Genomic DNA, 14,030 nt, shown 5'->3' on the forward strand with positions numbered 1-14,030 from the left:
AGAGGTTTTGTACAATATATCATGGGTTTCCTTTCACATCAGACTTAAAAATCTGCTTATTTCTTTTTTAACAGGTAAGTAGTTTGGATGGACCATATTTTTAACTTTTTCTCTATCGAAAACTATTTTAAAACCCTCCATATTAAGATTAAAACTAATGAAAATCCCTGTTAAATGTACACACTCAAGTCCTGATTACGGCTTCTAGTCCGAATCTCCATCTCTTCTCCTACTTAGCTGAAATGAACCAACAACCCCAAAAAACCTGAAAGCCCCTTCCTCTCTTCGCTGTCTCTGTTACTTAAATACTTTCTCTTCTGGACCTTTCCAGTGATCTTGATTCAAACGGACCTCACCAGGGCTGGGGTGAGCCATCATCCTGAAAATCCCCCAGCCCTAGAAGCCTCTTCCACCTTCAAAACCAAGGCCCCTCCAGTTTTCCCAACTGTATATAGTATTGTAATTTTTAAAGAGGGCTTATACTTGCCAGTTTTGTGATACCTCTACTTAGAAGAAATGGAGAAGGGAAGAGTTTGTAAATTACCTTCTCTATCCAGGGAAGGGTATTGTTTCAAATTGTTTTTACTTTTTATATTTTTCTACCTATTTGACATTTTAGAGTAGTTCTTTGTCCCACCACTGTACCACCAAAAACAATAACGTTGAAAACAATAACATAATAATGATAATAATGTTTGTTGTTGTTAGCAGCCATCAAATCAGCGACCCCACGTACAACAACGAAATGCTGCCCAGTCCTGCACTGTCCTCGTGATCGATTGCAGATCAAACCGTTGTGATCCATAGAGTTTTCATTGGCTGGTTTTCAGAAGTAGACTACCGGGTCTTTCTTCGTAGTCCATCTTAGTCTGGAAGCTCCACTGATAATAATAGCAGCCACTATTTATTGATTGCTTTCTGTGTGCAAGGTACTATGCAAGATACTATAAATGCTTTGTCTAATTTTAATTTTGTAACAGTCTTATCAAGTCTGTTGTCCCCATTTTTATGAAAAAATTGAGGTTTAAAAATCAGCAAATCATCCAGATTCACTGGCTAGTATGTAGTGGGGCAAAAATTCAAAGCAGGACTTACTTTTGACTAGAAAATTTGTTTTTTTTTTGTATACTGTTTTGTCTCTCTGCTTATATTCATTGCCTATTAGGACCTCTTACTAAGGAGGCTGAAACAAGGTAGAATGTGGGGCAATAGAATGTTGACATTATGATTGTTTGGTTAGTTGTGTTTCTGGTGTCATTTTTGTGAGGCTGATAGAGGAACTTCTGATGTGTATTAGAGCCTTGGTGCACACAGTAGGTTTTTGGTCTTGGCTGAAGAATAAAGTTATTCAGATTCAAATGAATAGCAACCATAATCATAAAAAACGTAGGAAGTAGTTTGCTTTATATAACCTATTCAAACTCTCCGTAGCATTTGAGTGTCATCTAGCCTTTTTGTAAAATTTTTTGTAGATCTCTATAACATAATGTTCCTTTGGTTCTCTTCGTGCCTTTCTGATTATGTCTTAACCTCTGGTTTCACGTAGCACCCTGTGTGTACACTTATCTTAATGTTTAATATCATATTGAAATTAGTTACTCATATGTCAGTCTTCATAGCTAGATAGTAAATTTTGTAAGAACAAAAAATGAGTCTCATTCTTCCTTATAATCCTAGTGCCTGACACAGCACTTGACGTGCAACAGGCACATAGTGGTACCTGTTAAACTAAACTGGTAAACATGGAAATGAAGACCTACACTATAGGTCTTTACTGCTTTTGCTCGGACTCTTGCTAAAGAAAGAAGCAAGAGTCCTCTCATTTCTAGTGTCTCCACTCTAGACTGTTCTGGCCCTGCTAGCAGAGGAACCTGTCATTCATGTTCCTCCACAGCCTTATCCTGACTGAACTTTCTACTCCTTTTCATGTACACTGTGCAATAATTAAACTGATGTGTGGTAGATAACAAATCCCACTCCATACACCAGCTGAGTCCTATGGAAATCTCAGCTTCCTTTCCCTGTTCAGTTCACACCCCCGCTGCCCATGCAGCCCTTCTTTCTGACCTTAGCCAGCTGGAGCTAGATCAGCGGGTATCAGCCACAAGCTCAGGAGTCCACATGACTCCCTCTACTTCATACCAGCCGGCCCTCACTATTCCTTTGGGTCCTATAATTCACTGGAACAACTCGCAGAGCTCACAAAAACACCATACCTGCAATAACAACTTTAATATAACAACAAAAGAATACAAATGAAATGCAAAAAAGCATACATAGGGCAAAGTCTGGGAGAGGCTCCAGTGCAGAGCTTTCATGTCCCAAGGGGACATGCTACCCTTCCAAGAGCAGATGTTCCCTCTTACCAACCAAGAAGCTCCATCTGAACCTCAGGGTTCAAGGCTGGTATCGGCCTCACCACGTGGCTATGGTAGATTACACCATGCCTCTTGAGGCTTAGTCAGCAGCAGGTCCCCACGTGGTCCCTCTTGGACTGGTTAGCCCCCACTCATTATCCTTGGGTGTTAGCCCGTCTCAAAGAACCAAAAAAAAAAAAAGGCCAAAGTGCCTTTTGCAAGGTGACTCCACAACTCAAAACTGGGCTACTTGCTAGTCTGCTTTTCTGTATCTCTATTCCTTTGTCCATATTGTGTCCTCTACATGGCCTTCACTTACCAAAATCTTACCCATTCTTCAGATGTCCAGTTTAAATGCTGGTTCCTCCATGAATCTGTGATCTCCCTGCCCGCCTCTCCAACCACCACCAAAAGAAGTCATTTCCCCGTCTGAACTCTGAATAGCACCTTGATAATGACACAGCATTTGAAATTGTTGTTTTTGTATCCTACTAAGTGATGAATCCCTTAACAGCGAGGTTCTTGGCTTCTGTTTTCTCTGCTATTTTGTGATAATTATTGCACTGGATAAATATAAATTGAATTGAAGGTAAACTAACTCATTTTGTAGCTTCAAGGAAACTGGTCAGAGGACTTTAATCTTGTTAAAAGTCCTTCCTCTGCATTGGTGTACAAATCAGTGCATTCCATCCAGAAAACTGTGTAGGCTTAACCTTTATATTTATTCCTGGAACTTCAGTTCAGGAAAGAAATTTTTTTCCAGATTTACGTTTATTTTTAACATATTTACCATTCTTTATATTGACTCTCCTCCTTCTTTTCTAGGGCACTGTTTTTAATCTTGAGTCAGAGGAGGAGGAATACCCTGGAATCATTGCAGAAGATAGCAATGACATTTATATCCTGCCCAGTGACAACTCCGGACAAATCAGTCCTCCAGAGTCTCCAACTGTGACCACTTCTTGGCAGTCAGAGAGCTTACCTGTCTCGCTGTCAGCCAGCCAGAGTTGGCACACTGAAAGCCTACCAGTGTCCTTAGGTCCTGAGTCCTGGCAGCAGATTGCAATGGAGCCTGAAGAAGTCAAAAGCTTAGATAGCAGTGGAGCTGGAGAGAAGAGTGAGAACAACTCTTCGAATTCTGACATTGTGCACGTGGAGAAAGAAGAAATCCCTGAGAGCATGGAAGAGGCTGCTGTGGCTTCTGCAGGCCTGCCGACCAGGGAGCTGCAAGAGGCATTCTCTGAAACCCCAGCTCCTTTGCTTCCACATATCACTGCCAGTTCCCAGCTGGAGACAAGGGAACCTGACACAGAAATGATTGCAGTTGAGAAAACCAGCCCTGCTACATCTTTGTTTGTAGAGCTTGATGAAGAAGAGGTGAAAGCAGCAACAGCTGAAGCTGTTAAGCTGGAGGAGGAGGTGGTCCCTGCACTGGAACCCACCAAAACACTGCTGAGTGAAGGGGAGAGAAGTGTCAGGAAAGAGAGTCTTACAGAAGAGTCCTCCCTGGCTAGAGAAGAAAAGGCGATCCCATTGTCTGAGGGCAAGTCTATACTGCTGTTTGGAGGAGCTGCTGCTGTTGCCATCCTAGCAGTGGCAGTTGGAGTAGCACTGGCTCTGAGAAAGAAATAGCAGATTTTCCAGAAGAGAAAGAAGACAAAAAAGGATCTAAGTTTTTAGTTGTACTGATAGGAATTTGAACCGCCCGCCGGCAGCTGATTGGACATTTGTGGAACACTCTGGGATAATTGGGACTTCCACTAAACAAGGCAAGGGGATTGATCCATACTTTAGGGCTTGAGGTAAAGGGAGTTCACGTTTGTCTGATCATAAGTTCCAAGAGTTTGGGCTCATGCTAGATTCAGAATCATATGAGTAAAGTACTCCCCCTAGAACAAGGTTTATCAACCTTGGCATTTATTGACCTTTTGACAATTCTTTGTTGTAAGAGGCTGTCCTGTGCATTATAGGATATTTAGCAACATCTCTGGCTTCTACCTACTAGATGCCAGTAGCACTCCTCCCCCGAGTTAAGACAACCAAAATGTCTCCAGACATTGCCACATGTCCCCTGGGGGGCGAAATTATCCCCATTGAGAGCTACTGCTCTAGAGGGAGAGGGTTAATTTAGGAGAATCTGGGAGAGAAATTCCTAGGCAAGAGGGCTTAGCTGTGGGCTCTTCAGCTACGTAACTTGTCAGCTCTTCATCCCCTTAGAATTTCATCTTTCCTGATGAACAGGCTGAATTTTGCAGCCACTCCTTTTTGGCCCTTCTTCTCTTCCCACCTTCTTGGTCCTGTAGCATGAGGGTGTTCTCCCTTATGTCTCAGCTGCCTCTCAGGTACTGCACTGCTCCTCTTCACCCCAGGTTCCTTCTGAGATCCTGTGGAAGTGCTTGCTTTGTACTTCTGCTCAGACCTACCTTGTAAACATGCTGCCTGTAGGAATCTTTAAAAAATAATAAAGTAAATTTAAAAATAGAATAAAAGAGACCTAAGGCCCCCTGCCTACGAGTGCCATGGGTGAATAACCCTGGCCAGAGAGAGACATTTGTCTTATATAGAGGCAGGAGGATGGCCTAAATGACCTATTGAGATCTCTTCCAGCCCTTTTTGTCTGTGGTCACCCCACTTACCTTATGGTTATGTGCCAGGCAACAGCATTTGTGTTGTTGGGTGGTCACTGTCTATGACCCTGGGCTAGTATGCTTTTCCCCATATCTGGCCTCAGTCTTACTGCTGGTCATCCAGCGCCTCTGTGGGTCTCTTGCCATGTAGTAAGGATTTCCAGAGTTGAGCTTCCAGAACCATTTGAATCATAATTTGAATCATAATTCTTTTAAATACAGAAAGTCTCCTAAGTATCATCAAAATCAAAAGTGGGAAAAGAGAGGCTTTCATTTCAAAACTGAAGACTACCCTCAAATTCTAGTTTGGCTTTCAGAGTTCAAGAACAGAGTCTTCTTAGTCTGAACTCTTCACAGTCCACATGCCGGAGTAATAAACCAAAATGATCCCAACCAGTGTATGCTAGTTGTGAGTCAGCGTGCTTTTCTCTCATCCAGCTGACCCTTTTTCTAAAGGAGGGGTAGAGCTGTGTCCTTTCATGCCTGAGGACCCAGTGTCATTATGCAGGGCACATGCACTTGGTAGAAAAAGTCCTCTCAGATTTATCATAGTAAATGTAACAAATTACTTTTTAAGTCCTGAAGTTTATAATAAAATTACTTTACCTTCCCTGATCACCCAAAGTTGATGTCTTAAATATGCTTTCTTTTTGACAATTATTTTATTTTTTAAAATTAAATCTTCCCACTTTAAAAAAAAAAAAAAAAAACCCACTGCCATCGAGTCCATTCTGACTCATAGCAATCCTCTAGGACAGAGTAGAGCTGCCTCATAGGGTTTCCAAGGCTGTAAATCTTTATGGAAGTAGACTGCCACATCTTTCTCCCGATAAGCAGCTGGTGGGTTTGAACCGTGGACCTTTTGGTTAGCAGCTGAGTACCACCAGGGCTTCTTCTCCCTAAAGCAATACTATTTAAAAGGTGGTCAGAAAAAGATCGGAAGGTATGTTTGTGTGTCTATTACAGCTCTGTGATGCAATGTATCTTTATGTTCTGAGTTTTAGTACCGCATTTTGGGAGTGATGTTTTTAAGGGTTTTGGTGCACTAATAGCTAGAGGTGAGGGAAAAAATGGGATTAGTGAAAAGAACTTTTTTTTTCCCATGGGTGTGTATTTTAATTGCTGTATTTGTGTTCATATAGGTTAATAGTTGAGAAAACTGGTATGTTATTTTCTTTTTGCTTTTAAAATAAAATAAAATATTTTCCTTCCAGTGTTGAACACTTTTAAACCCTGGACCTCAAACCCACTGACAGTTGCTGAGCACATTTAAGCACTAATAGAAGCCAGATTCATTTCTGAGCCGCTAAAAGGACATCTGCAGCTTAGGATATTTGGGACTGTGGTCTCCACAAAAGAAAAGAATATAAAGAAGTATGATATTGATGGTGATACTTGCTGCTTTATTTCCCCATCTGTTGAACATTAACCCAAAGTATTCTGGCTGATTGTATTTTGCTGGGTAATGGTAAATAGATATTTTTCTCCATTGGCTTTCTCTAGATAGAATCTTCCTTAAAACCAGTTGCTGTCGACTCCGACTCATGGTGACCTCATGTGTGTCAGAGTAGAGTTGTGCTTCATAGGGTTTTCAGTGGCTAAGTTTTTTGAAAGTGGATTGCTAGGCCTTTCTTCCGAGGTGCCTCTGGGTGAACTCGAACCTCCAGCCTTTTCGGTTAGTAGCTGAGTGTGTCAGCCGATCTTCCTAAGTTCCCTAGTAATGGGATATGTCAGTGTCCTCGTTCTTTCCAATTTGTTTATCCTCTGCCTCTGGCAGTGGACAGGATTAGCCCGAATGAGGACTGCTTTTTACAGCAGCTCCTGGTGGTTGCTGTTATATTTTTAAAAATTATTTCTCAGCTCCCTCCCCCCTTTTTTGGTGGGGGCTGGTAGTAGGAGGCTATTTCTTCTGGCCCCCTGATTTATATAGCATCTAAATCTAAGGTAAAGGGAAGATTAGAATAAATCCAACTTGATTATGGAACTCAGATGTCAGAATTAAGAATTTCATTTGCTGTTTATTCCTTATTGTTTGAACTGTTGAGGAAAAATTTTGTTAATAAGTCCTCTAGAATTCTTCTTAACTGCTGTATTGAATGTAGTGATTTCTAACCACTTGGCAAAAAGCCAGTGAAAGTCTCTTGAGAAAAATAACAATTAAAGAATGCCAGTTTATCATGTATCCTCTCTGCACTAAAGTGATAATATTCTGGGCCTACAGAAATCAGCCAGTGCCTACAGTGTGCCTTAACGGGGGTCTCTCCTGGCCACCAGTGCCCTTTAGAGAGCTTTCTAGTAAAGAAATGCAATTGTTGACCGTCTGGTTCCCACATCCCCACCCAAAGGCATCCCTGATACCTCCTCCTGCCTGTATTTCTGACCCATCTCTTACGGCAAACACAACCACTACCTAGGCTTGTCCTGAGGGGCATAAACAGTAAACCCAGAAACATAGCTAACATTAATTTCCTATGGAAATTCATTTCCTCAGCCTTTGTGCTAATTTCCTGTACTTACATAAAAGTAATGCCTGTTCCTTGCCTTTTTCTTTAAAGGCATGTCATGTGAACAGATAATACTACGCATAGAATTTCTTCAATGATTTTGAGATGTTTTGTAGAAATGAAAAGTATTATGGATAAGAATTTTGTTGCCTTCTCTTCCTCTTTATCATGTCTTTTCCAAACTTCTCTCTCAAAGAATTTGAGGTGGTGATCATATTCATTGTAGGCGATCAGATCATTTATAGAACCAACTTAAAGCCACCAGACTAATTCACCTATAAGCATTGTCTTTTTTAGTCTCAGCAACACACTTGATGCCAGCAAAGTGTTTTCTTTTCCTTGGAGTAATAAGATCTGCCATTAGTGATAGCCTCCTGTTAATCCATTCATCACTGAGAAGGTTCAGCTGAGACTGGTTTGAGTTTAGGGTGCATATTTTTTCCAAATTAGAGTATCTTTTTCCCAGAAGTCTTTTGTGTGGATAATTATATTTTTATCAAATATTAATTGGACATTTGCAGTATATCAGAGATTGTTCTAGTTCTCTCACATACCTTATTTCACCTTCATAGCTCTGATTAAAACCAAACCAAACCCGCTGTCATCTAGTTGATTCCAACTCATAACAACTCTATAGGACAGGGTAGAACTGCCTCATAGGGTTTCCAAGGAGTGGCTGGTGGATTTGAACTGCCAACCTTTTGGTTTGCAGCTGTAGCTCTTAACCACTACGCCACCAGGGTCCCATAGCTCTGATAGCTATTGATATTCCTTTCTAGTTTACAGGTTGAGGAAACCTAATCATAGTTTAGTAACTTTTTCAAAGTCTTCTAGCATGAGAGGCAAGGTAATGATCTGAATTTTTCTGACTCCAAGTCTAGTGCTTTTTCCAATTGTTACCAGTTATTTCTGTGACCCTGCCAAGCACTCTTGGTGGCCTGTGCTCCACTTACCACACCGTGCCCTAATGTGGGTCTACCTGAGTTTCATCTGGGAGGAGCACCATCAAGTTTGTACAAAAGTACTCTATGGTTCAGTGGCAGCTCTCTTGAGTATGTTATTCTACAGAAACATGGGATTGAAGGTTTTGTTTAGGGCTGTTCCCAGCTTCTAATTGTACCAGATGTTTTCTCTAGATATTGAATGAGATGCCTTGTAGTTAGAGAATTAACAATTACCCCTGGAACAGATCTTTCTTGGTTAATGTGTTAGATAAATGTTTTTGCTTTTAAACAGAATTAGGCAGTCTGACATGGGAACCATCACTGAGTGCAAAGTGAGGCAGTTGAAGGCAGACCATGACACTTTTCTTTTTCCTCTTCCCTTTCTCCTAACTTGTTCCCTTCTGTTCCTCCTCCCCTGCCTGTGCCTTGAGCCTGGAGTGGGGATGTGGGGCCCAGAGCGGGGTTCCTCTAGGACAAATGATAGCCTCTAGGTACCCCTTGGCTTCTGGACACTCAAAGAGGTCACTGACTCAGTCAGGAGGATTGCCCAGGCAAAGCCATAGGCACAGCTTGTTCAGAAGCTGGCAGTAGGTGACACCCAGTGAAAGACCACTTAACGGCATTCCCCACTACCCTGGGGAATGTAAAGTTAATAGTAGCCTTGGCTATAGAATACTAATTTCTTGAAATTTAGTATTTTATAGTTAGCTCATATATAAAGCTCCATGGAGTTGGAAACCATCAATTCTGTCTTCCTTTTCTTTACACAAGACTGTTTAACCTCATGTATTGCCATGTTAAGTGAATGAAAACCATCAGGGTCCTTCACATGTTTATGTTTACAGAGTCCTAGCCGGGCAGCTGCTTCATAGTTAGCTCAGGTTGGAATTGCTCTCAGGGATATTTGCAAGGCCTTGTAATAAGTTAAAAAGTAGCAGCAGGCTCAAGGTGATTCTTACCCTGTTCTCACTTCTAAGTGGAAAATTTTATAGTGATATCACTCACTTTAGTGAGTATCCTTTGCACCATTGGAAGAAATAGGTTAATGTACAGTTTAGAACAAAAGTTCTGACATTTTAAGATTAGTTTATTGCCTCCTTCCCTGGAAATAAAGGAAGTTGAAGTATAATCTTCCCTGTTACAGAATCTGGAATAACTTAGTTGTTCCTGATGATTTCTAGCAAGAGAACTGTATTATGTAGATCATTCCTGGGCTAGCACTAAAGGAAAAGAGAATTTTTTTAAAACTTGTATTTTTCCTGCTGTTGTCTTCCACTTCTTTCTTCCTTCAGATTAAAAGTGCCTCTTCCTACCTAACTCATTACTCAGCTGAGTTCAATTATTGGCTGTAGTGCTCTCGTCTCAAATACTGGAATTAAATGATAATTTTGGTAATGTGATTAATACAAGTATTTTACTTAAGCAATATGTATCCTCCTTTTCTGTTTAAGTACCATTAGCTCTCCTTGTTACAGTTCTGATAATGCTGAATTTATTATTGTGGATTAGTCTGGCTCCTTTTTCCTCCTGCTTCCCTGCCTTTTGACCATTCTACTCTTCATCAGAGGAAAGAAACACAGAAGAATAGAAATTCAAATCCATGAATTGTGCTTTCTGTTAGAAGCAATGTACTGGGGAGAACACACTGGAGGTTGTAATAAAATGAGATTTGAAGATAATCCACGGATTCATTTTTCTCTTCATATGGTAACCTTATGCCCTTGACTTGGGAGGGGTCATTTCATATCATCAGTCTTACTGATTGGGCTTGACTTCAGGTCCTGAAAACAGTAATAGCCAAAGGACACTATTGTAGTTCCCAGTCAGCACAGATGATTGAGTTGTTGGAAAATAAAACCAGGCAGCCTTGAGCATCTTAGCAGTTAATGCTGGATCCTAAGAGGTGAGGGCAGGAATAGTTTGACCTGAATACACCACCTGACTTTCAGATATGTCAAGTGTCTTTTGGAGGACAAAGCTTTTTATTTTTAATCAAGGAATTTCCATCACTTAATTTAAATATTTTAAAAACAGGATGAAAAACACATTCTCTGAACTAGACAGTCACCTCTCAATTACATCCAAAGGATTATGTTACCAGTGCAAAATCCACGAACTTCCAGGATACGCCCAAGTCACCATGGCCGTGATGTGCTTGTGATCAGAACATTGGCTGTTTTATACAGAGGGATCTTTTTATAAGGCTGGTTTGGGGAAAGGGGGGGTGACAATTTTGCTTTAGGACTGAGTATATCATACTTGGTCTGGAGACTTTTACACTAAAATCTGCATAAACGCCTTTAAAATGGTGGCCTACTACATTAATCTAAGTGAAACACCAGAAGGTAAGGATACTGTGAAAGATTAAATGTGTTACAAGGTATAGTCTGGGATTGTTTGTGTTTTAGAGCTCTTCGCCATTAATTCAGAGTTGACAACTTGTATTTAAATTGCTCCTTTTGGAAGAAAATACCTCCCCTTAGTGAGAACTTGATGGTACTGACTGTTTTGTGTACGTTTGCGTATGTATGTATGTTTGTGATTCCACTTGTTTCCATGGGATAGGAATTCTTGAAAAGAAAAAAATCCACTCCAAAACAGTCACAACAATAGCGTTACTGGAAGATTTATTTCCAAATGGTGACCTTCATACTGCACAGCAGTGTATTTCCTTTTCATATTTGTAATTTAATGCAGATAGGTCGCTGTGAGTTGGCATCCACTCAATGGCAACTAATAACAACAATGCAGACATCAGATTGAAACCAGCCCAATTGTGGTATGCTGAATGATGTAGAGTCATTTTTCTGGTGAATTGAAATTCAAGGAACAGAAGTGCTTTTGGTAACAAGAAATACGACTTATTAGCACTGTCATTACTCTTGTTCATATGCTTCCCAGGAGCAGCATGTTCACAATAACAAGAGCTGCACCTTTGGTGGTTTAAAGTGAAGGCAGTGTGTGTGAGATACAGACCGAGTATCCACTGTCATATTCATAAATGGACTCCTAGGCAATCACCTATAGTTAGGTGCAACAGTTCAGTGTTGTGTTGCCTTTAAACCTAGAGCTCTCGTTTTCATTTTGGCGCTACCTGAGTGATTTGCTTTTGTCATCACTTGTATACTAGTTGTGCCCCCAGGGAAAGGAATCACCTCAAACTGTTGACTTTCAAATAGTCTGACTGCCCTTTCATCTTTTATCCCTACACACCTGTCCTCTCCAGGTGCAGCTTCTTTGGCATTAGCTGAGGAGTATGACTGGAAATGGAAGCTGTATGATTATTAATAGCCCCACAGGGTATATGCAGTACCTTCTGGTACCCCATCAGCTTAAAATGTTTATCAAAGCCTGACTTCTTGAAAGAAAGGAAGTGCATTTCAGTTACCTGATTTTGGAAATTGACATGGGCCCTTAAATCACCTTCACACTTTTTACTGCCTATGGCTCATGACTCGAAATCAAGTTGAAAAAAGTAAAAAACCTATTTTTATTAAGATCTGATTTTTCCATCATTTGCATACAGACAGCACTTTAGCCCAAAACCTCTTGTGCCATTTGGTTTTTTAACAGGAAGACTTAACTTTTGAGTGGAGTTCTCAGTTTATAAGGGGTATAGCATTTCTTCTCTAATCTTCGCTCTCCTCAAACAGGATACTGCTTGCTGTAAGGTCATGCCCCAATGGTGCAATTTAATAAACAAATAGTAAAGGTTTTTTTTTTTTTCTTACAGAAAAACGTGTTTTTTTTCATCTGCTTTACAACCTGTTTTTAAATTTGTATTTCAGGTGGGAACCTATACAGCCAAAACAAGATAAAGGCACCGTGTGTAGATGAATTTGGGAGATGGTATGAAACCCATTCAAATATGTGCAAGTTAACATTTTCTTTCAAGTATAATAATGTAGAAATTCCTAAATGGGTCATCAGCTTAAAAATCATCTTTAAAATAGAAATAAATAGCTATTATCTATTATTATCTAGTGCCTGTGTTCTCTAAGAACTTTGTTTAAATAGCCATGGCTCCATTTCCATTGGAGGCAGCTGTACTGCTGTCACCACAGTAGTTTTAACCAGTCACGCTTTTGCAGTCATCCATTCAGTCCATTTCCTAGAGCAAGAGAGGAAGAACAGCCAGAATTAGCCAGTCTAATGCACAAGCCAGGACTCGATACTTAAGAATTTTAGTGCTGAAGTAAAGTTGAGATTTGTGCAAAAACACATTTTCAGAGCACAGTTACCGATATCAGTATTATTCATAAGGTGTATGTTCTACAGCCTACTCTGGTGAGTAGTGTCTGGGGTCTTAAAAGCTTGTAAGTGGCCATCTAAGATACAACTATTGGTCTCTACTCATCCAGAATAAAAGAGAAAGAAGGAAACCAAAGACTCAGAGAAGAAAGTAGTCTGCAGGACTATTTACACGAACCAATAGGCCTGATCTGCTCTGAGACCAGAAAAAGTAGATGGTGCGCAGCTCCCACTACCAACCATTCTGATCAGGGACAAGATTGATGGATTCCGATAGAATGGGAGAGAAATGTAGAAAAGAACTCAAATTCTTAAAAAGTTCAGACTTACTAGACCAGTTGAGACTAGAGGATTCCTCGAGACTATTGCCCTGATATTCTTTAAACTTTGAACTGAGACTATCCCCTGCAGTTACCTTTTAGCTAATAACAGGGTGACTCATAAAGAATATCACCCGTGAGTACTGTGCTGCTTTAAAAAATCATCTATATGAGACCAGACTCAACATTTACCCCACAGCAAAGATAAGACGGTAAGGGGTAGGGGGCAGGGAAGCTAGATTAATGGAAACGGAACAACGAGAATGTTGACAGATTGAAAAACGTAACCAATGTCACTGAAATATTTTTGTATAAAATTGTTAAATGATATGGTCCCTGGACACACTTTTAGTTCAGTAATGAAGTCACTCCTGAGGTTCACCCTTCATCCAAAGATTAGACAGGCCCATAAAACAAAATGAGACTAAAGGGGCACACCAGCCCAGGGGCAAGGACTAGAAGGCAGGAGGGGACGGGAAAGCTGGTAACAGGAAACCCAAGGTCGAGAAGGGGAGACTCTTGACACGTGGGGTTGTTAACCAATGTCATAAAACAATATATGAGAAGCTAGTTTGTTCTATAAACCTTCATCTAAAAAAAAAGTTAAATGAGAACCTATTTGCTGTGTACACTTTCATCAAAAACACAGTATTTAAAAAACACATTTTCAGAGCTCTGTGATCCTTATATCACTGCATCCTACAACCGGATATTCACATCTGCTAAATCACTTAAGGTACTATAAAGCCATCTTAGCAGGTCAGAAAGGATTCTTTTTCAGCCCCTCAGTAATTGGTAAGGAGCCCTGGTGGTGTGGTGGTTAAAGCACTCAGCTGCGAACCAAAAGGTAGGTGGTTCAAACCCACCAGCCGCTCCACAGGAGAAAGATGTGGCAGTCTGCTCCCGTAAAGATTACAGCCTTAGAAAACTTATGGGGCAGTTCTACCCTACCCTAAAGGGTTACTATGAGTCGGAATCAACTCGATGAAGGCTACAGGTTTGGGTTTTTTTTTTTTTTTTTTTTTTT

The 14,030-nt window shown here is 40.5% G+C and overlaps 2 protein-coding genes across 3 annotated transcripts in view; one reads left to right on the top strand and one right to left on the bottom strand.

Moving 5' to 3' along the window:
- Positions 1 to 5,698, top strand: part of BCL2L13 (BCL2 like 13) — an 80,826-nt gene extending 75,128 nt beyond the window's left edge. For both annotated transcript variants that reach the window (XM_004381220.2, XM_023735713.1), the window contains exon 7: positions 3,183 to 5,698. In XM_004381220.2, the coding sequence (XP_004381277.1) occupies positions 3,183 to 3,989 (807 nt within the window). In that variant the 3' untranslated portion in view covers positions 3,990 to 5,698. The remainder of the gene's footprint in view (positions 1 to 3,182) is intronic.
- Positions 5,699 to 12,121: 6,423 nt separating this feature from the next.
- The window catches only part of BID (BH3 interacting domain death agonist), a 36,187-nt gene continuing 34,278 nt past the window's right edge, over positions 12,122 to 14,030 (bottom strand). The window contains exon 6 of the mRNA XM_023735715.1: positions 12,122 to 12,543. Coding sequence (XP_023591483.1) covers positions 12,532 to 12,543 — 12 coding nt within the window. The 3' untranslated portion in view covers positions 12,122 to 12,531. The remainder of the gene's footprint in view (positions 12,544 to 14,030) is intronic.

Source organism: Trichechus manatus, unplaced genomic scaffold (assembly GCF_000243295.1).
Source record: "Trichechus manatus latirostris isolate Lorelei unplaced genomic scaffold, TriManLat1.0 scaffold00081, whole genome shotgun sequence".
Classification (NCBI taxonomy): Eukaryota; Metazoa; Chordata; class Mammalia; order Sirenia; family Trichechidae; genus Trichechus; species Trichechus manatus.